The 22,288-nt window shown below is 42.8% G+C and overlaps 1 protein-coding gene across 2 annotated transcripts in view; it reads left to right on the plus strand.

The window, feature by feature from the left end:
- wdr44 (WD repeat domain 44) overlaps positions 1-17,797 on the plus strand; it is a 67,139-nt gene extending 49,342 nt beyond the window's left edge. For both annotated transcript variants that reach the window (XM_052021595.1, XM_052021596.1), the window contains exons 12-20: positions 142-203; positions 1,078-1,194; positions 4,181-4,303; positions 10,558-10,749; positions 12,267-12,368; positions 12,458-12,573; positions 12,725-12,852; positions 14,255-14,380; positions 16,648-17,797. In XM_052021595.1, coding sequence (XP_051877555.1) covers positions 142-203; positions 1,078-1,194; positions 4,181-4,303; positions 10,558-10,749; positions 12,267-12,368; positions 12,458-12,573; positions 12,725-12,852; positions 14,255-14,380; positions 16,648-16,736 — 1,055 coding nt within the window. In that variant the 3' untranslated portion in view covers positions 16,737-17,797. The remainder of the gene's footprint in view (positions 1-141; positions 204-1,077; positions 1,195-4,180; positions 4,304-10,557; positions 10,750-12,266; positions 12,369-12,457; positions 12,574-12,724; positions 12,853-14,254; positions 14,381-16,647) is intronic.
- Positions 17,798-22,288: the final 4,491 nt, after the last annotated feature.

The raw sequence follows: 22,288 nt of genomic DNA on the forward strand, positions 1-22,288 counted from the left end.
CTGCCTTGAATATGTAACACAATGGGTAGAGAAACCAAACATCATGTCTTTGGTTTATTCATTTCTAGAGCTGTGAAGTGGTAAACTGACATTTTGCTCTCTGGTTTGCTGCCTGGTAATAATATTTTAAACTTCATTCAGGTCGTGTGTCACCATCACCCTCACAAGAAAGCTTGAGTTCTTCAAAATCTGACACTGACACGGTATGTAAAATATATTATGATTAATGTTGCTGGCAAAACGAAGATAAGGGATGAAATTAGTTTTTCAGCAATAGCACAAAGCAACAAATAATGAACTTGTGCACTCTGAATTAGTTTCTTTTCCGTGTTGTTGCTTATGCACAGCTACCAAAGAGCCATTGCGTTGTAACGAAGAGCACATGACAAATAGCAGTAATGACATTTATAAAATGAGAGCTTCCATCACAGATGTAATCTAATTTAGAGCTGTATATTTTTGCATGATCCATTAGAATGTTGCTGATTTAAAGTTTAAGCCATACAGTGACATTCCTATGAATTTCACCAGGGCTACTTCAAAATGTAGTCAGGCTGCAGCTGTATGATTCCACCAACCTGCAGTCTGGAAGAGTTGGACTCTACGCTTAATATCCATCTATTACAATTTGGCGCTAGAGCATTGTTAATTGTAAGGATTTTATTCAGGTTTTGATGAAATATCTTACTTTGTGAACGTGGCTTTTGAACATGTGGGTATTAATTTGAAAGCAACGTAAAATGAAATTATTATTTGGTATTGGTTTATTATTGTCACTTGTACCAAGGTACAGTGGAAAAACTTGTCTTGCATACCATTTGTACAGATCAATTCATTGTACAGTGCATTGAGGTAGTACAGGGTAAAAACAATAACAGAACACAACATAGTGTCACAGCTACAGAGGAAGTGCAGTGCAGGTAGACAATAAGGTGCAAGGTCATAAGGTAGATTGTGAGGTCAAGATTTTATGCTCTGTCTCCTTTTAAAACATCAGGTCAACACAATCTGAACGTGTGGAATTTAGAAGGGTTGATTTCTAGGAATCTAAATTTATTTATTTTTCTGATTTCTTAGGCATACAGTGGAACTGAGGATTCTGATCCTGAAGACAAAAATGCACCTTTTAGGCAACACCCATTTTGTAAATACAAGGGACATACTGCAGATCTTTTGGATCTCTCCTGGTCAAAGGTATAAGGATAGCACATACCTACACTATTCATGTATACTGTGCCTGTATGCCATTGTATTTTGTGCAAGATGTCATCCATTGCACCATTCAATAAGATTGTATGACCATTAAGCAGGCAAACAGCATAATAGCCTTTATTGCAAAGGGGTTGGAGTTTAAGAATAGGGAGATTTTGTTACAGTTGTACAGGATGGTGGTGAAGCCACATCTGGAATACTGTGCACGGTTTTGTTCCGCTTACCTAAGAAAAGCACATAGTAGCATTAGAGGTAGTCCCAAGGAGATTCACCAGACTAATTCCTGGGATGAAAGGGTTGTCTATCAAGAGAGGCTAGATAGTTTAGAAGAATGAGTTTGAACCTTATTCAAGCATACAAACTCCTAAGAGAGCTTGACAGGGTAGATGTTGAGATGTTTCCACAAGTGGGAGAGTCAACAGACAGAGGGACATGCATACTAAATAAGGGACAGTCATTTAAAACTGAGGTATGCAGGGACTTTTATTCTCAGGTTAGTGAATCTTATTCTCTTCCCCCGAGGTGATTGAGGCCAGAACATTAAGTAGGAATGAATAACTAATTGAAAGATTAAGGAATTGAGGGTTATGGGGAACTAGCACAGAAGAGGAGTTGCAACCAGCATAGATCAGCCATGATGGTATTGAATGGTGGGGCAGGCTTGAGGGGCCAAGTAGCCAACTCCTGCTCTTAGGTTCTTGTGTTTTTAAAACAAAAACAATGCATTTAAATGCATTTCAGAAGGAAAGTAAACAATGGGACAAAAACTATCTTCAGTGGGGTGATTGAAAACTTGTTTGAAGAGATTGGTTTTAAGGAGTATTTTCAATGAAGAGCGAAAGATGATGGGGTTTCCTGAAGGAATTCTTGGGAATGATGCTTAATTACTGATTATTTGGTTGAATTGAAAGTAGGAATATACAGAAGGCAGTGGTAGCAACAGTGTCGAGTTAAGGAACGTTTCTAGTGCTGGGGAGGTTCCTGGAGTAAACTAGTAAAGTGAGAATTTTAAATAGCATTTGGGAGGAAAGAGAATCTGTAGAGGTAGGCCTCAGGGAAGCATACAGAGAGGAAAAATGAAGATGAGCCAAAGTTAATGGTGAAGAGAGTGCTGACTACAGAGGAATTGGGATCATCAAATCTGAAGATGACAAAGGCATGGATAAGGGCTTTAATTGCAGTTTGTTTGAAGAAAGGGTAAAAATGCCCATGGTTTGAAGTTGAACATTGGACTTTGAAGTGCAAAGGAATTTGATTGGAAAGCCAGCAAATAGTCCAATAAGATGTCAGGTTTGCAAACAGTTAAGTAAGATATCTTTATTAGTCACATGTACATCAAAACACACGGTGAAATGCATCTTTTGCGTAGAGTGTTCTGGGGGCAGCCTGCTAATGTTCAACTTGGGATAATGGACGTGGGGGGGGGTGGTTGCATTGCATTTGTGTTGAAGCTGTGGATTTTTGGGGGAGAGATGAAAGTTGCATTTGAGTTGCCAAATTGTTGACAGTATGGAAGCAGTAGAAGGATGGATTCATATTTCCTTACAAGATAGGAGGAAGAGGCTATTTCAGCCCCTTAAAAAGCAATCCCATTCCCCCACAATTCCTGCAATGTATGCTCCCTATATTCCCCCCTTAATTGCACCACGCACATGCTAGGAGCAATTAGTGGCCAATTAACCTCCCAAACTGCGCACCTTTTGGCTGTCAGAGGAAACTGGTGCACCTGGAGGGAAACTCACAGCTGTCATAAAAGTGACGTGCAAACTCCACATGGGTGGCTCTGAAGGTCAGGATTGAAGCCAAGTCACTGGAGCTTTGAGGCAGCAGCTCTACTAGCTATACCAGTGCTGCCCTTGGATAAATACTGGTGAGAGTGTGGAAGCTGACCAGATCTGTGGGTGGATCTGTCATTTCATATCAGATGCATATGGAGAAGGGAATGGAAGTGTTTGAGGATGGATCTTTAAAGGACTGGAAAGCTAGTTCAAAGTATAGCTGGGGATGGTTGGCTACAGTTAAATCCATTTACAAAGTCACACCCACTGAGCTGAATGATGGAGAGCAGTTGGGGAAGGCAAAACATGTTAAAGCCCACAGACAGGCTGAGGCAATGTAAATCATCACAGGCATAAACGAGTTGGGTTGAGACTGCTTCTTTGCTCTGACGGGGAAATAACTTCTTGATTGGCTATTCAGATTGGTGAGATGCATAGCCATAGACCTCAGATGATAACACATTCAAGTTAGAGACAAGGTGAGATTTTTAAGCAGGTAACGACTTCATTTTATGAGGTGATCTTGGCTGGCCTGAGGGCTGGAAGGAAGGTTGGATCAGTACAGTGGGATTTAGGTTGAAGGAATACAAGCAAGGCTTTGTGTTTTAGGAACTCCAGTGTGTGGTGGGGAGAGATTCTGAGCAGCTGTTTGTTGAAGACAAGGGTGCAGTCAGAGCTTTGTTTTGGTGGGAACGGGGAAGCTGAATACATGATCTCAACCTCAGAATGAGCATTTCCCACTTGCTTAAAGGGAGGCAGAAGGAGTTTAACGAGGATGGTCAGTAGGCTTAAGTAAAGACAAAAATAAGTTTAGGCAAAAATAAATGTAGAAAGGTTGTAATTGATGTTCTGGAACCAGCAACCCAAGTTTGAAGTGATTTTCTGAAACCCTTTGAAATTCTATTAATTGGATGATATATCATTTGAGGAAGTCTAATAAAAACAATAAATTTAACTTGGGCAAAATAATTTTTATTTGGTTAAGAGCAGATGTCGGCTCTATTTAAGCACTTCAATCACTACTTTTCTCCTGCCATGGTGTCAGGCTCTTTACTGCTTTTAACAAAGATTGATGTAGGTGATATTTTCCAGAATATTTAACCTTCATTGTATAACCAGCTGTTTACACTCAAGTACTTTGCTGTAAGTCTGGAGAAGACGTTAACACTGATATCTTTTAACCCTCACAGAACTACTTTCTGCTGTCATCTTCCATGGACAAAACAGTCCGTTTGTGGCATATATCAAGGAGGGAATGCTTGTGCTGCTTTCAGCACATAGATTTTGTCACTGCTATAGCTTTTCACCCAAGAGTAAGTAGCATGCAAAATGTTTGCTCTTGTTATTTAAAAGGATGGTTGAAAATACTGATAATTTAATCTTGTGTACTTGTTATAGAGTCATAGAGCAATACAGCATGGATCCAGGCCCTTCAGCCCAACAGTCCACACCGGCCACAGTGCCCAGCCAGCTAGTCCCAATTTCCTGTGTTCATCCCATATCCCTTTAAACCCTGCCCTTTCGTGTACTTATCCAAGCGCTTCTTAAATGATACCATTGTACCTGCCTCAACCACTTCCTCTGGCAGCTTGTTCCATATACTCACCACCTTCTGCTTGAAAAAGTTGCCCCTCAGGTCCCTTTAAATTCATTCCTCTCTCACCCTAAATCTATGCCCCCTTAGTTTTGGACTCTCTTGTGCTGGGGAAAAGACTATTATCATCCACCTTATCTCTGCCTCTAACTTTAAACACCTCTATAAGGTCGTTCCTCATTCTCCTATGTTCCAATGAATAGAGCCTGGCCAACCTCTTCCTATAACTCAGGGCCTCTAGGCCTGCAACATCCTTGGAAATCTTTTCTGCACTCTTTCCAGTTTAACCATGTCTTTCTTATAACAGGGTGACCAAAACTGTACATAGTACTCCAAGTTCAGCCTCACCAATGACTTGTACAAATACAACATAATTTCCCAACTCCTATACTCAGTGCCCTGACTGATGAAGGCCAGTGTGCTAAACACATTTTTACCACCCTGTCTACCTGTGCTGCTTTCAAAGAATTATGCACTTGTACTATGAATGGTAGGGCACTAGGGAGTGTAATGGAACAGAGAAACCTAGGATTACAAGTCCTACACTGGTTCGACTTTCCAAATGCATCACCTCACACTTATCTGTATTGAAATCCATTTGCCATTCCTTGGCCCACTTCCCCAACTGATCAAGATCCCCCTGTAATTTATGATAACCTCCATTATCAACAACACCTCCTAATTTTGTGTCATCCACAAACTTACTGATCAAACTTCGTACATTTGCATCCAAATCATTTATATAAATAACGAATAACAAGAGCCCCAACACCGACTCCTGCAGCACACCACTGGTAACTGGCCTCCATTCCAAGAAACAACCTTCAACCACCACTCTTTGCTTCCTACTTCTGAGACAATTTTGAATCTACCTAGCTACGGAACGAGGTAGGGCAAGTGACTGAAGTGACAGTCAGGGAGCACTTTGGCTCTAGTGACCATAATCCCATTAGTTTTAAGATAGCGATAGAAAAGGATTCCATAGGACCTAACCTTCTAGACCAGCCTACCACGTGGGACCTTGTTGAAGGCCTTTCTAAAGTCCAAATGGACAACATCCACTACGAAGCATGACTTTCCATGCACAAAGCCATGCTGAATCCTCCTAATTAGACTCTGTCTATCCAAATGCTGGTAGATCCTGACCTTCAGAATTCCCTCCAGTAACTTCCCCACTACTGACGTCAGGCTGACCAGCCTGTGGTTCCTTGGCTTGACCTTGTTACCCTTCTTAAACAATGGAACGACATTAGCCACTTTCTAGCCTTCGGGAACTTCACCAGTGGCTAATGAGGAAGCAAACATCTCTGCAAGGGCCTCTTCACTTTCTCCCCTAGCCTCGCACAAAGTCCAAGGATGCACTCGGTCAGGTCCTGGGGATTTATCCACCTTAATGTGCTGTAAGGCAGCAAATACCTCTTCCCTGGTAATATGAATGTTCTCCAAAACATCACTTGTTTCCCTCATCTCTTGAGCAATCATGATTTTCACAGAGAAATAGTCGTTAAAAATCCCACCTGTCTTCTGCGGCTCAAGAAATAGGCAGCCCCGTTGATCTCTAAGGGGACCTACTATCTCCCTAGCTACCCTTTTAATAGACAGTATCTATAGAATCTCTTGGGATTTTCCTTAACCTTACCTGCCAGATTTGTCTCATAGCCTCTCTTTGCCCTCCCAATATTCCTCTAAGAGTATTCTTAATCTTTTTATAGTCCTCGAGGGATTCACACATCCCCGACCTCCTAAGGGACCTATGCTCCCTTTATCATGACCAAAGCCTCAATATCTCTCATCAGCTAAGGTTCCCTAAACTTGCCAGGTTTACGCTTCACCCTAACAGGAGCATGCTGCTCCTGGACTCTTGATATCACACTCTTAAGAGCCTTCCACTTGCTATTCATTCCTTTCCCTTCAAACAGACTCACCCAATCAACCTCTGCTAGATCCTGCCTAATTCCCCCAAAATTTGCCATGGTCCAGTTTCGGACCCCAACCTGTGGACCTGTGCTATCCTTTTCTATCACTATCTTAAAACTAATGGGATTATGGTCACTAGAGCCAAAGTGCTCCCAGACTGTCACTTCAGTTACTTGCCCTACCTCGTTCCCTCGGAGGAGGTCCAGTGTTGCACTGCCCTGAGTAGGGCCCTCTATATATAGACTCGCAAAACTTTCCTGGACACATTTCACAAATTCCACCCCATCCAGGCCCTTAACACTCTGGGTGGCCCAGCCAATACTGGAAAAATTAAAATCTCCCACTAATACAACCCTATTACTCTTACAGCTATAAGCAGTTTGACGAAGATTGATTAGTATTGTTGCTAAGAGCTATGCCAAAGTGTGTTGCTTGATGGTGAGTGCCTGCTGTATTGAGAGTGCAGTAATCTCATCATTGCTGAAATTCTCTTGATTTATATGGGCTGAATTTCACATGAGCACATCTGCAGTGAGTGTTTGTCTGTGTCTTCAAAATATAAGACCAACTTCTGGTTCAGCAAAGTGCACTGCAGTTATTCATGTTATTCCAACAGCACCTTCGAAATTAGCAAGTACTACCACCAGGGAAACCAAAGACAGCAAGCACATGGGAACACAGCAACCTGCAGGTTCCACTGCAAGTTGCAGACCATTCTAACTGGGAAATATCACTGAGTATATATTTCCATCAACATTGTGGGAGCATCATCACAAGGACTGTAGTAGTACAAGAAGGTGACTCCACCACCGCTATCTTGAGGTTAATTAGGCATGGGTAATAAAAGCTGGCATTTTGTCCACAACTGAATTTAAAAAAAAAACCCTCATTCAATGCATGGTTCGAGAATTGAACCTTCCCTTTAAGTACTCATCATTAGCAGAAATCTCATAAAACGGCACAGAACAGGCCTTTCGGCCCACAATGCTGTGCTGACATGGCTAATATCTTCTACCTACAGAATGCCCATATCCCTCTGTTTTTCTCTCATTCATGTGCCCATCCAAGCCCCTCTTAAAAGCCCCCTAAGAATTTGCCTCCACCATCCTATCAGGCAACGCATTCGAGGCATCCACCACTCTGAGTAAAAAAAAAGTACCCTCACATCTGTTCTGAACTTATCCCCCTTTGACCTTAAATGCATACCTTCTGGTATTGGATCGCTCAATAATGGGGGAAAAAGATATTGCTTGTCCACCCTATCTATACCCCTCATAATTTTATACACTTCCAACAGATCACCCTCAGCCTCCGCTGCTCCAGAGAAACAAGCCCAAGTTTGTCCAGCCTCTCCTGATAGCACATGGCCTCTAATCCAGGCAGCATCCTGGTAAAGCTCCACTGCACCCTCTCTAAAGCCTGGACATCCTTCCTGTAGTGAGGTGACCAGAATTGCATGCAATACTCTAAATTTGGCCTAACCAGAGTTCCATAGAGATGCATCATAACTTCTTGACTCCTATACTCAGTACCTCACTTAATAAATGCAAGTATTCCATAAGCCGCCTTAACCACCCCGTCTACCTGTGTAGCCACTTTCAATGAGTCATGGACTTGCACCGCAAGCTCTCTCTGCTCTTCAACGCTGTTAAGGGTCTTGCCCTTTAGAGTGTACTGCCTTTTGACATTAGTCCTACCAACGTGCAACACCTTACATTTATCTGGGCTAAACTCCATCTGCCATTTCTCTGTCCGCATCTGATCTATATCACGCTGTATCCATCGCCAGTCTTCTACACTATTCACAACTCCACCAATCTTGGTATCACCTGCAAACTTGCTAACCCATCCATCAACATACTCATCCTGGTCATTTATGTACATAACAAACAACAGAAGTCCTAGTACAGATCCCTGTGGAACGCCACTACTCACAGGTCTCCAGCCTGAATAAGTCCCTTCAACCACCATCCTCTGTCTTCTGTGGGCAAGCCAGTTCTGGATCCATACAGCCAATTCTCATGCATCCAAACTTTCTTGATTAACTGATGATGTGGAACCTTGTCAAATGCCTTACTGAAGTCCATATAGATGACATCCACAGCTCTGCCTTCATCAATCTCTCTTGTCACCTTGTCAAAAAACTCAACCAGGTTAGTAAGACGTGACTTGCCCCACACAAAGCCATGCTGGCTTTCCCTAATCAAGCTGTTGGATTCCAGATGCCCGTATACCCTATCTTTAAGAATTTTCTCCAGCAATTTCCCTACAACTGACGTGAGAATTACCGGTCTATAGTTTCCTTGTTCCTTTCTTAAGTAGAGGAACAACATTAGCCACTCACCAGTCCTCCGGGACATCTCGGTTGTTGGTCGGAGGTCTGCAACTTTTAAATACTTAAATAACTTGCATTTATGTGGTATCTGAGCAACAAAGTGCTTTACAGAATCATTTAATTCAGATAAGTAGCAGTTGTCCCCACAGGCCAATTTTGCAACAATTATGCACACAGCAAGACCCCGCAAACTGTAGTTGGGATGATGAACAATTAAGCTTAACTTCAGTTTTGTTGGAAGCAGGATGTTGAAAGAACAGAGAAAACTCTGATTTTTGTGTAGCTGAAACCATAAGAATGAAATGGTGAAGTTCTCGGATTATTTCCATTTGAAGGTCAGCACTGCACTGGGGGTGTAGTCTAAGTTGTGCAGCTTGAGCTGACAAATTGCAGAAATACCATCAAGCACAGTATGCTCAATGCAGACCATAACATTGTGTCAAGGGGTTCCCTACAGGTTCAGACAGTTATGCAAATCAAAAGCAAAAAACAAGCTGCTGGAGGAACTCCGGTCATCTGTGGAGGGAAACTGACAGTAAACATTTCAGGTCAAGACCCTTCATTATGCAAATCAGTCCTATAATTACTCCAGAGTTTTTCATTTCTCATGCTGTATTTATGCTCTGGAGAGACTGATCTGGTGCAGAGGGTTCTTTACTCCATGGCAGCATCTATGGAGGGAAATGGATAGTTGACATTTTGTGTCGAGACCCTTCATCTGGAATGGAAAGAAAAGGGGCAGATGGCCAGTATATATATAACAAAAAAAGGGTGGAGGGAAGGGATGGAGCAAGAGCTGGCAGATGATAGGTGGATTCAGGTAAGGGGGTGATAGGCAGGTGAGGGCGGTAATTAAGTCAAAAGGTGGGAGGTGATAGGTGGAAGTGACAAAGGGCTGAAGATGATAGAATATGATAGGAGAGAATGGTGGGGCATGGAAAAAAGGGAGGGAAGTGGGGAGGGGAACTGATGGGAGGAGTGGGTAATGGGCAGGTGAAGAGAGTAGGGGGAGGGGAAAGACATAGGGTGATGGGGGCCAGTTGGATCAGGAGGAGAGGGGGGACAAAAAGGAAAAGGGACAGGAGAAGCGGTTACCAGAAGTTTGAGAATTTGATGTTCATGCCACCAGGTTGGAGACTGCCCTGGCAGAATGAGGTGTTGTTCCTCTCATGTTCATTTGGCCATGACCTGCCAGTGGTAACTTCCAGTAACAGCTCCCCCTCTGTCCCTTTTTCCCCTGTTTTTATTTCACTCTCTGTCCTCCTGATCCAACTGGCCCCCATCACCCTATGCCTTCCCCTCCCCCACTCTACTCCTGTCCATCACCCACACTCTTCCCACTGGTTGGGGCCCCCCCCCCCCCCCCCCCCCCCACCTCCCTCCCTTTATTCCATGCCCCACCATTTTCTCCTATCATATTCCATCATCTTCAGCTCTGTCACTTCCACCTATCAGCTTCCAGCCCTTCCCTCCATCTTATTATACTATCTTCCCCTTTTCCAGTCCAAAAGAAGGGTCTTGACCTGAAACTTCAACTGTCCACTTCCCTCCATGGATGCTGCCTGATCCACTGAGTTCCTCCAGTGTTTTGTGTGTGAGTCCATGGCTCAGGCAATTTATTTCTGTTTCAGTTTCTCTTACCGAACCCAGAATAAAATTAAGTCTTGCAGGTCTAAATGAGGTTGTTGCATCCCACTCTTGATGGATATGCTTTTTTCCAGGATGATAGGTACTTCTTAAGTGGATCCCTTGATGGGAAGCTCCGTTTGTGGAACATTCCTGATAAGAAGGTGGCACTGTGGAATGAAATTGATGGGCAGACAAAACTAATAACAGCAGCAAATTTTTGCCAAAATGGCAAATATGCTGTGATTGGCACTTATGATGGCAGATGCATCTTCTATGACACAGAGGTAATTCTTGTTTCATTGTCAATTTAAATTTTAGTGCCTTTTTCTCCCTATATTTGCAATCTACTGGTACCCCACTTGGTCAGCTATCCTGCAGAGTGCTGATTTGTTTTTCTGCTCTTGGTTCTGGTCTCTGAACATATTCGGATATGTACCCCATGATACTTCAAGTGTCATCCGCTCAGGGTGCACACTGTTGTGCTGGGAACTTGATATAAACCCTTGCCTCTGCTGCTGTTCCTGCTGTATTTGGCTGGGCAGTTTCCTTCAACTTGTTTTGGCCAAACAAAGTAGAAACAGGAGTTTCTGTCACAATGTATTGGTTTATTACATGTACTGAGATACAGTGATAAGCGTTTGTTTTGCATGCCATCCAAACAGATCATGCCATACATAATTATGTTGGGGTAGTGAAAAAAGCAAAATGCAGAGTATAGTTTCGTGGTTATAGAAAAAGTGCAAATAAAGTACAAAGGCCATGACCAGGTAGATTGGGAGATCAAGAGTTTACCTTTTAGTGTACAAGAGGTCCTTTCAAGAGTCTGATAATAGTAGGATAGAAGCTGTCCGAGAGTCTGGTGGTTCGTGCTCTCAGACTTCTGTATCTTCTGCTCAACAGGAGCGGTGAGAAAAGAGAATGACCAGAGTGGGAGGGGTCCTTGATTATGTTGGCTGCTTCCCCAAGGCAGCAGGAAGTGTAAATGGAGTCAGTGGAGGTGAAGTTGGTTTGCGTGATGGACTGGGCTACATTCACAACTCTGTGATTTTCTTGTGGCTTTGGCCAGAGCAGTTACCATACCAAGCTGTGATATATCTGGATAGAATGCTTTCTATGGTGCATCTTTAAAAATCAGTGAGGGTCATCGGGGACGTGTTGAATTTCGTTAGTCTTAGGAAGTAGGGGTGTTGATGTGTTTTCTTGGCCGTAGGGTCCACAAGGCTGGACCAGGACAAATTGTTGGTGGTATTTACACCTAGGAACTTGAAGCTCTTAACCATCCAACAGGAGGTGATGAGGGTTCCAGGCTAGTGTCAACACATTGAGCAGCTGCTGTTCACCCTCACCATGCCAGCCAGTGTGCAACCCTGAGCCCCACATCTCAGTGCTGAGTGGCTGCATCACGCACCTCAGCCCTTGCAGGCAGCCATTGCATGTTGCCTCACTCCACACTGAGCCATGAAGCAGGAAGATTACTTCAATTTTATTGCTGTGGGAGCCCCTCAGTCCCTCCAGTCATATTCCCACCACAGTAGCACCGTCAGCAATGCATACAGTATCTCTATATTATGCCATAATGACCTCTTTTAGTGTTGATTCCACTAGCACTCTACTTCCTGGGAATACATCCTGAGTGTGAAGCAAGTGAATGTAATTCTTGAGGGATTTCACTGTATTTTGTAAGCATTACAGTTTTGAGAAAGCAGTTTTTACCATTGATGTAAACAATTTGTGTCTCAGTACATTTATTTAAATGAAACCAGCAATGTAATCCTGTATTTTCGGATCATTCCTTCCCCAGCATTTGAAATACCACACCCAGATACATGTCCGCTCCACAAGAGGAAGAAACAGAGTTGGGAGAAAAATTACAGGCATTGAACCATTACCTGGTGAAAATAAGGTCTGTAATCATTTGTTAGGAAGCAGACCCCAGTGTTAACTTTTGTTTCATTAATAGTCTATCTTAATATTTTGAACTCTTGAATTTAGATCCTAGTGACCTCCAATGATTCAAGAATTCGCCTATATGATCTTAGAGATTTGTCCATTTCTATGAAATATAAAGGCTATATGAACAGCAGTAGCCAAATCAAAGCAAGTTTCAGGTAAGGAAATGAATTTCTTCATGGTTTAGCAGCTCACTGCACATTACCATTTTATAGTTGTATCTAGACAATTATCTCTTTAGATGCATGTTCTAAGTTTGTTAGTATAACTCTGAAGTGTTCCTCTGAAATTATGCATTTTTGTTTTCAGTCATGATTACACATATATAATAAGTGGATCTGAAGACAAGTACTTTTATATTTGGAGCACTTACCATGATGTCAGTAAGTTTACTTCAGTACGAAGAGATCGCAATGACTTCTGGGAAGGAATTAAAGGTAACTTGAAGTCCCTTAAAAATCAATCTGTTAAGGATGCCTAACACCAAACTGGTTTATGTTTCCATAAAATTTTAAAGTGCTTGTTTTTGTGAAATATTTAAAATAGTTTAAAATTACTTAATGAAATGGAGTATTTACATAAAATTTAGAAATTCCTCTTGCAGCTGATGTCTAAAACTTGTATGAATCCACTTACTTTCTAAGCCATGTGATTACAAAGAACTACAGGTTTCTTTCGACTTTTTAAGCATTTTTAAATGTCATTTATTTTAAACAATAATTAGCAATGACATGAAGGGTTCAGGCTTGAAGGAGCTCCTAAACCTGAGTGAGTGGAGCTGGATTAACATTGAAGGAGGTCATTAATCTAAGGCAACTGCGTCAGCTGGATGTGTTAATCAGCAGCTTCATGTCAGAAGCTTGGCAACCCTTTCAAATCAGTGTTTCAGTATTAGCACCCTCGACCAAAATGTTTGGCAGTGACCCAAGTCCATAAGGGAAGATTATTAGTCAATCGCTGGGTTTCTGTGGGTTCTGTTTAGTTAACCTTGTTTGGTGGGCAAGCTTGGTCAGGATTGAGCAATGTGGATTTCTTGAAGTTTTGTGAGATTTAGTCCAAGACACTTTGTTTCGCAACTTGATTTTGTAACCACAATTCCTTACTTTTGAAACTGCCCACCCTTTAGGAGGCCCTGGGAACCTGTATTTCCAGGTAATTGCAAACACTGGAAATACTCAGCAGGTCAGCATCTGTGGAAAGTGAAAGTGTTAATGTTTCAGCTCAAAGACCTTTGATCAGAACATTCTATATTTGAGAAGCCACCTTCCAGCAAAGGTAGCTAACAGTGATGAAAGTTGCCAGCACCGTCAATGTACCAGCACAACCTTTGGCTATCTGAGGAAAAGCTCACGGTCTACCAGGCAATAGTGAACCCTGCTCGCATATGTGGTTCTGAGGCTTGGACAACCAGCAGCAAAACACTAGAGAGATGCTACTAATGCTGCCTCTACAGAATTCTCCCAATTCACTGGTAGGATAAGCAAGCCAATGTCAGTGCCCTCTCCCAGGATCATATCCCTAATATTGAGGCACTATTTGACTCTGTTGGACAAGCCATGTCACTTGTTTGCCTGATACTTGATTTCCAAATCTGGAACTCTAGTCTGAACTCTCTCATGGAAAGACATTAACAGGTGGACAGAGGGAAAGAGACTAGGATGTTCTTAAAACCTCCTTGGAAAAAGTGTAGCTTCCACACCAAATCGAGGGAGTTGTGGCCTACAAGAGCATTGGGGCGAACTCTTGGTCGTATGAATAATGCATCTTGACAAATCTATTCTTTGAGTATATGCAAATATTGACCTTCATTCTGTCATTAATTGTATTTCTCTTGTTTAGCCCATAATGCAGTTGTGACTTCAGCAATCTTTGCACCAAATCCAAGTCTGATGCTGTCTGATGTTCCTCAGGCAGAGAAAGCAGAAAGTGATGCCTTGGGTATTAATACAGATAACATACCTTCTGGTAAGTTATCTATCCATTGAGATATCATGTACTGGAAGTTGCTCTGACTAATAAACTCGGTGCTCTTTCTTTGTGCACTTGTTTATTAATTCTAAATACCGATTTGTGGATGTTTAGCATGTATGTTGTGTGTGTGCTTCTGGCTTGTGTTTATGATTGCAGGATAATTAGGGCCTCAGTGTTGGAACGTTTGTGTGGTTTAGATGGTGGTCAACTTCTTCTGCCATTTACATTGTTATCCCATGGATCTAATTTCCACAGAAGCTGGTCTTCATCACAGATTTAGCAGCAGCACTGAAGGAGTCAACATTGAGAACACATCTGATTTTTTTTTTAATGTAGTGCTTTTAATGCAGGAAAAGCTCCAAGATATTGGCATCAAATCATGTCAGAACAGTTGACCAAAAGTATAGAGAGCTGGGTTTAAAAGAACGTATTAGGAGGAGAGGATGGGGGGTGGGGGGGGGGGGGGGGGGGGGGGTGGTGAGTGTATTTAGGATGGGAATTTGAGTTTAGGGATTTGATAGTTACAGACATGATGGAGTGCTTAACTTCAGGAGTGCTCAAGAGCCCCGAATTGGAGGAGTGAAGTTGAAAGAATTCTATGGCTAAAGGAAATAGGAGCTAAAGGACGAGGCAATAGAAGGGTTAGAAACTTAAAATGGAGTCTTAGCTTAACTAGCAAGTACAGGGTGGTGATTGAATGGGACATTGAGCAAAGAGATGGGCAGCAGACCTCAAGTTCGCAGGAAAAATGAAGGTCAGCCAGGAGTGGAATTGTCAAGTGTGGAGGTAGGAGGCATGGGTGAGTGTTTCAGTAGCAAAAGACTGAAGGCAGCTCAGAGACGGGCAGTATTGTGGGAGTATAAATGGGTATATTTGGCAGTAGTGTTGATATGTGGCTTGAAGCTCAATTCTGACTCAAATAGATGACGAGCTGTCTAGTTTCAAATGTGCGAGGGATAGTGTTGTCATTGGTGCCTATGGAGCAGAGTTTATGACAATTCCTTTGGTCTCTGTTTAGTTGGAGGAAGTCTCCAGTCACGCAATGGCAAGTGCGTACAGTCTACTGTTTAGAGGCAATGGAAGCATGGAGAGAGATGATGGTATGGTAAAGCCAGATAGCATCAAAGCCCATGTTGAAGTATACTTTGTTTTTGAATGTTATCAAGAGGGATATGTTGTTGCTAAGTGGGAATGGTCCAAGGATAGGTCCTTGGGGGACACCAATTTGCAGATCCAGGAAGAGAAGCTATTGCAGATAATTCTGTCTGTGACTAGGTGGAGTAGAAAACGGGTGAGTGTAGTCACATTCACATGGATGCTGGTGGAAAGACTTCAGAGGGGGATACTATGGTCAAAGCATTAAATGCTGCAAACCAGTGAAGGATGAGGAGGGATAAATTGCCTCTCTCAGCTGTGTAGGATGTCAGTGCTGAAGTTGAGAGGAGCTGTTCTGGTACTGTGACAGGGCCATAATACTGATTGGAAAAGTTTGAACTGAGGACCAGAAAAGAAGGACATGAATTTAAGGCTACAACATGTTTGAGGAATTGAGGGGGTGAGGGAGAAGATCAAAATAAGCATTGATATTTTGAGAGAGATGAGTGTCAGTTTTGGTGCTTGAGGGGTAAGGAACTATCGGGTGACATGAGGTCCATAGGGATACTTCGTTGCTCAGTTTAATGCAGTTATGTACAACTGTTTGGGGGTGCAAGACAGATGGTCTAAGTTGCTTTAGGTAGGGTAATTATTTTTTGTTTATAAATAGTAGGTTCATTCACAGATAATCATTACTCTAACAGTTTGAACTAGGGTCATGGCAACCCAGTTGTCAAAAAATCCTTGATGGGGGCAATAAGGTCCTGTACTCCACAGGACCATGCCAAATATGAACTGTTTTTAGGGGTTAGATTGCTGCAGTGGGTAAATGTGGGTGGGAGAACAAGGAGTGTAGCTGGCTCATCGCTCACCGAGGAGAGTTGGAGCACACTGTGTTGGGGGCTGGAGATGGCCAGTGGGTGAGATGTGCCCTACTGTTTTAATGGGAGCAGGGTCAAGGGAACAAGTGATGGACATGATATTGAAAGGAGAGTAATCTGTACTAACACTAAGATGACAAACAAGGAAGAAAACTGCATGTATCTTTAATGACCATCTTGAACTTTTGCAGTGATCAAAATGCTTGTACGACAGATATTATTTCATGCAGAGACATGCCCATGCTAAATATTGTGAAATCTCTCACCAATTTCTCTCTCATTTAGGTGCATTGAAAGCAGACATCACTGAAGTACTCTTATCTGCGGATTTCACTGGTGCAATCAAAATTTTCATGAATAAGAAGAAGAACTAATTGCTTTTGGCTTTGTATTGAAACTGAATTCTGACCTGGAATACTATTCAATTTCAAACTGTTGGCTTTTTAATTAGGTGAGAGCAGAAATAGAAGCATTGCAGTCACCAACTCATAAGTTGTTTTAAACCTCTTTAGTTTAGCATGGAGTTGGTTTGGTTGAGGAGATCTGCAGTGGTAACTTGTGTGGTTATTGAGTAGGAATCTGCAGAAATACTTGTAAATATTTTCATGGGACTTAGTAGGAAGACCAAGTTCCTCTTTGTCCAAGTACAGTAGTGTTTGTGTTTAGGATTTGTATATCCGTGCAAGGTCTGGTCTGGGAATCAGTTCTTAAGTCTTCTGCTTCAAAGGGTAGAAATGTATTCCTTAGATCATAGTGTGCCTTGTAAGGAAGCTGGTTAAAAATAGCTCTGGTGGAATTGTGCAAGTGTATTGAGAACAAATTACTTATACTAATAATGAATGCTGTCTAATGAAGTTCAGTTTAGTTTGTGGCTGAACTAGTTCAACAGAAAGTATTAAGTGTGTTCTGTTCACTAGAATTAGGTGTTCTATTTTAAAACTGATGCCAAGTCAAGCTAATCACTGTGGACAATGCAACCAGTGAATTGAAGTTGCATCCACAGGAGCAGAGGTGGAAGCACATTGTTGTAAAGCTGCATTCTTTTCAAAATGCAAAGACACTGAAGACCCAGTCTCATGCTTCCTTTATGTTCAATTCTCGTACTTTTTTTACCCTTTTGCACCGCCTTTGGATGTCACATTTCCTTTTTGTTTTTGACAGATTTTATTTTATTGGAACTGGGCAGATTGAATCTTTGGCCAACCTTTTACTATGTTGTGTTATATTAAGACGGATTATGTTCAGTGTGTACAAAAGAATGTCTTGAAATTGAATTTGTGGTGGAGAAAATGTATTATTGCTACACATTTGAAGAGGAAAGCCAGTGTAAATACCAATGAAATAACATTTCTGGATTTGTGCTGCTGGAAAATGTTATTGATGGTGTCGAGGTTTAAAGCAAGTAAAATGTATAAATAAAGGATGCTCCAACAAACACTTAGTGTCTTTTAATTTATAGTCATAACTGTCTGAAGAACAGTCATATTGAAATTGACTTCCTGCAGAAGCTCCAGTATTGTATTAAAACTATCATACAGCAGGCCCTTCAGCCCACTGAATCCATACTGGCTCATCAATCACCCATTGACATTAATTCTACTTCAATACCATTTTATTCTCTCCACATTCCCATCAAATACCCCCTAGATTCTATCACTCACCCACACACCAGAAAAAATTTAGTGTCCAATTAACCTACCAAACTGCTCAACTTTGGGATGTGGGAGGAAACCGGAGCACCTGGTGGAAACGTGTAGGTTCATGGAGAGAGTATGGACTCCAGACAGACAGCACTGGAGGGCAAGATTGAACCTGGGTCACTGGAGCTGTGAAGTAACTGGGTCACTGTTCTGCCTGAAATGCATTTACTAAACTTATTCGTGCAAATGTTTTAGCAGACATGGAGGAGAGTGATCTGCTGTGTGCTGTGTTTTACAGGTTCTTGAGATCCTCTTGCTCAAAGCATTGCCATAGGTTTCATTGCAGGATGGTGAAGGCTAAGTTTGTTTTATTTGTCTATCTGTTGCCATCTGAAAGGACAATTGCAGTGTGTATTTTTACACCCTTACTCTTGGGCATTTACTACCTTCTGGAACCCTGCTACCAGGCAGCTGTTGTTCATGTAACTATTGAAAGTGGTGTGATTTGTCTGACTATAGACCAAACCAGGCATGAGCCAGGTCCTAACGCCACATGCTCTTCCTCCATATGGCTTACTTTCTATTTCTTTTGCTTTTTCTTGCCACTAGCCCAGTCTCCCCCACTGCATTTTACCCCTCTCACTTCCTCGTCTTTTCCTTCAGTTATATGGCATCCTTGCACATTTTTGTGGTTGTCAGCTTGTGATTCTGCTGCGAGGGCCAGAGCAGATGAAATCTGTTAACTTACAACAATTGGCACTTGTATGCCACCTTTAACGAGAAAAGTGATGCAAGCTGCTTCATGGGAACCTAAGCAAACATGGACTCACAGCAGACATCAAGATTTTCACCACCTGTCTTAGTCATTGAATCATTGAGAGGTACAGCACAGAAACAGATCCTTACACTAATCCTACATTAATCTCAGTTTTTTTAAAATTCTCAAACACATTCCCATCAACTCCTCCCCATGTTTGGTCATGGAAAAATACCAGGATCAAAAGACAATTGGGTGTTGGAGGTTTTATGTAACAAGGCTTCCCAAACTGACTAGGTTGTTCGCAGAGACACACAGGTTTGAGATGCCATGGGCAGGATCCAGATTCTGCACGCTGTTTTCACGGTATGGTGCTGGCAGTTAGGCAGGTTGGGTACGCTGAATGGTGAGAGCTGGTGTCATGGGTCAATGTGGAACTTGTCATAGTGTCATTCAGGAGAAGCATGTCAGTAAGATCAGTGGATCGAGGATTTATCCTTCAATCCCAAAAGTAGTGAAGGATAAATCCTGCAATACTGGCAGGAAAATTCACTGCAGGTGATTGGTTAGAGTAAATTTAATAATTGAACCAGGTGAGGTCACCTACCCTTGACATTCAATGGCATTCCCATTGCTGAGCTCTCTGTCATCAATGTTCTGGGATCATCACTGATCGAGACCATGTCCATGAACTCTGGCTACCTGAGCAGAGTAGAGGCTGTGTATCCTGAATCAAATGACTCCCTGAAGTTTTTCCACCATAGATAAGGCACAAGGCAGGAGTGTGATGGAATATTCCCTACTTGCCCATTCCAGCAATCCGCGAGATTTGATGCCTTTCAAGGAGAAAGCAGACCACTTGATTGGTATACTATTAACCACCCTAAATACTCATTCTCTCACCAGCCTTCTTGGCTGCTGTTTGAACCATTTGCAAAATGTACTGCAGTTAAACCAGGCTAGTCTGACAGCACCTCTCAAACTCACGACCTCTAACCTTGTGAAAGAGAAGGGCAGCTAGTGCAGTGGAACGCCATCAGCTTCCCCTTCGAGTTGTGCATAATCCTTACTAGGAAATACATCACTATTCCTTCATCATTGCTGGGTCTCGATCCTGGAACCGCCCCATATCAACAGCATGTCCACCAGAAGAGCTGCAATGGTTCAAAAAGGCAGTTCACTACCACCTTTTCAAGAAGAGCTCTGGAATGACAATAAATACTGGCCTTGTCAGTAGTGTCCAGATCCCTAAAAAAAATAACACGTGAGACCAAGCAGAAGAAGAGCCAACTCTTGTAGTGCAAAAGAGGAATAATGAGGTAGTGTTCACAGGTTCATGGACCGTTCAGAAATCTGAAGGCAGACGGGAAGAAGCTGTTCCTAAAATGTTGAGTGTGGGTCTTCAGGCTCCTGTACCTCCTCCCCGGTGGTAGTAACGTGAAGAGGGCATAGCCTGGGTGGTGAGGGCCCTTAATGATGGATGCCACTTTCTTGAGGCACTGCCTCTTGAAGATGTCCTCAATGCTGGGGAGGGTTGTGCCCCTGATGGAGCTGGCTGAGTGATGGTGCCGGAAAGAGGTGACTTTTTGTGTGCAGCTTGAATTCCTCATTTGAAGATGGGAGCAAGAACCCCGAGTTTATTGTATGTAGGTGACATCTCTTTTACCAGTCTTCAGCCCCACCCCAACAGAAGGACTCCAGCTTTATCCTCATAAAACAAGACGGCATTGCTGACTGTCTCTGCTGTAGCCCGGTGATCTGCTGCTCATTAAAAGTTGCTGCAAAGCCAGCTTTCTTCACTTGCATTTGTGAGCGTAAGTTCTTGGAGGAATCCTCTTTTCTGACAGTAATACGGAGGGGTCACAGGGATAGGTCCAATTGGCTTTTAGCCCAGTGTTGCTCTCTGTGGAGGAGGGTAAATGAGTGGCATTGTTGGTGGTCCTTCACTTGACACCTCATTGTCAGCTATACAAGATACCACTGTCAGCAGGCTGCTCTGTGCTCCTCATTCATTCCCCAGTCTGATGATAATGTCTGAGTGAGGATGTGAGGTGGTGGCATCAGACACTTCTGCTACTGCTGAGAGTCAGAGATATACAGCACAGAAACAGACCCTCAGCCCACCAAGTCTGTGCTAACCACCAACCACCCATTTACACTATTCTCATTTTTTTTGTTCCCCCAGATTCACCCACACACTAGGGGCGCTCTATAACAGCCAATTAACCTACTGACCTGCGTGTCTTTGGAATGTCGGAGGAAACCCATATGGTCAGAGGGAGAACATGCAAACTCCATGCAGACAGCACCAGTGGTCAGGATCGATCCCGGGTCCCTGGTGCAGTCAGGCAGCGACTCTACCCACTGCGCCACTCCTGCCACTGTATTGACTGTAGATCTCACCTTGACAATGAAGTGCTGACACCTTGGTTTTGTCATCTGTTTCACGCGTAAATGCTTCATCAGCAGTACAATCTCTATCAACCGGTTCAAGCCGCTGCACTTGTGCCTCATGGATGCCAGGTTAGGTTTGTCATGATTTAGCACAGCTGTAGTTCTACCCATCACTGTGGATATTCCCTTTAAGGTTGGGACTTTGTTTCCACAAGCACTGTACATTGTCACTCCTGCCAACATTGTCATGGACAGATGCATCTGGGACAGATAGATGGAGAGGCCAAGGTCAAGAAAGCAATATCATCAGAGATTCCCACCATCTGGGCCATGCCATCTTCTCACAGCCACCATCGGGCAGGAGGTACAGAAGCCTGAAGTCCCACACCACCAGGTTCAAGAACAGCTACTTCCCTTCAACCATTTGATTCTTAAACCAACCAGCAAAACCCTAATCACCATGGACTTTGTTTTTATTTGTTCTAATTGTGTTTTTTTCTTGTAAAAATTGTGTATAGTTTGTTTAATTTATGTTTTTCTTGTGAATGCTACTTATATGATGCTATGTGCTTGTGATGCTGCTGCAAGTAAACTTTTCATTGCATCTCTGCATACATGTAGTTGTGCACATGACAATAAACTGGACTTTGACTTTGAAATAGATTTTACCCTCACATCTCTTGCCTTCTACCTGTCTAGACAGAGTCTGGCTGCTGTCCTTCATGGATTGGCCAGTTAAGTTGCGGTGTTATCAAGCTACATTGAAGACCCACCATCTGTCATCCATTCCTTGCCTTTGCTGTATTCAGAACTTGCTCCGGGTGTTTGCCAGGGTGGAGGAGAACTGATTCATCAGCTAGTAGAGACAGGGTGATGGCAGTTGTCAGGTTTCCCAGTCCACGTTGCACCCACAGCCAGGAAAGGTCACGGGCTCCCAAGTCAGTGTTGTGGAGCTCCCGACTCCAGAACATTGTGCCGCCATCTCTGGAAGAGTCTCAGACTCTGGCCGAAAGGTGAGATTCTGCGAGTCTGATCACACCAAATGAAAGCAAAATACAGATGAAAAATCGCCATGATAAAATTTAACTCTTTCTCTCCCCATGGATGCTGCCTGACTTGCTGAGTGTTTCCAGCA

This window comes from Pristis pectinata, chromosome 8 (assembly GCF_009764475.1).
Source record: "Pristis pectinata isolate sPriPec2 chromosome 8, sPriPec2.1.pri, whole genome shotgun sequence".
NCBI classification, from domain to species: Eukaryota; Metazoa; Chordata; class Chondrichthyes; order Rhinopristiformes; family Pristidae; genus Pristis; species Pristis pectinata.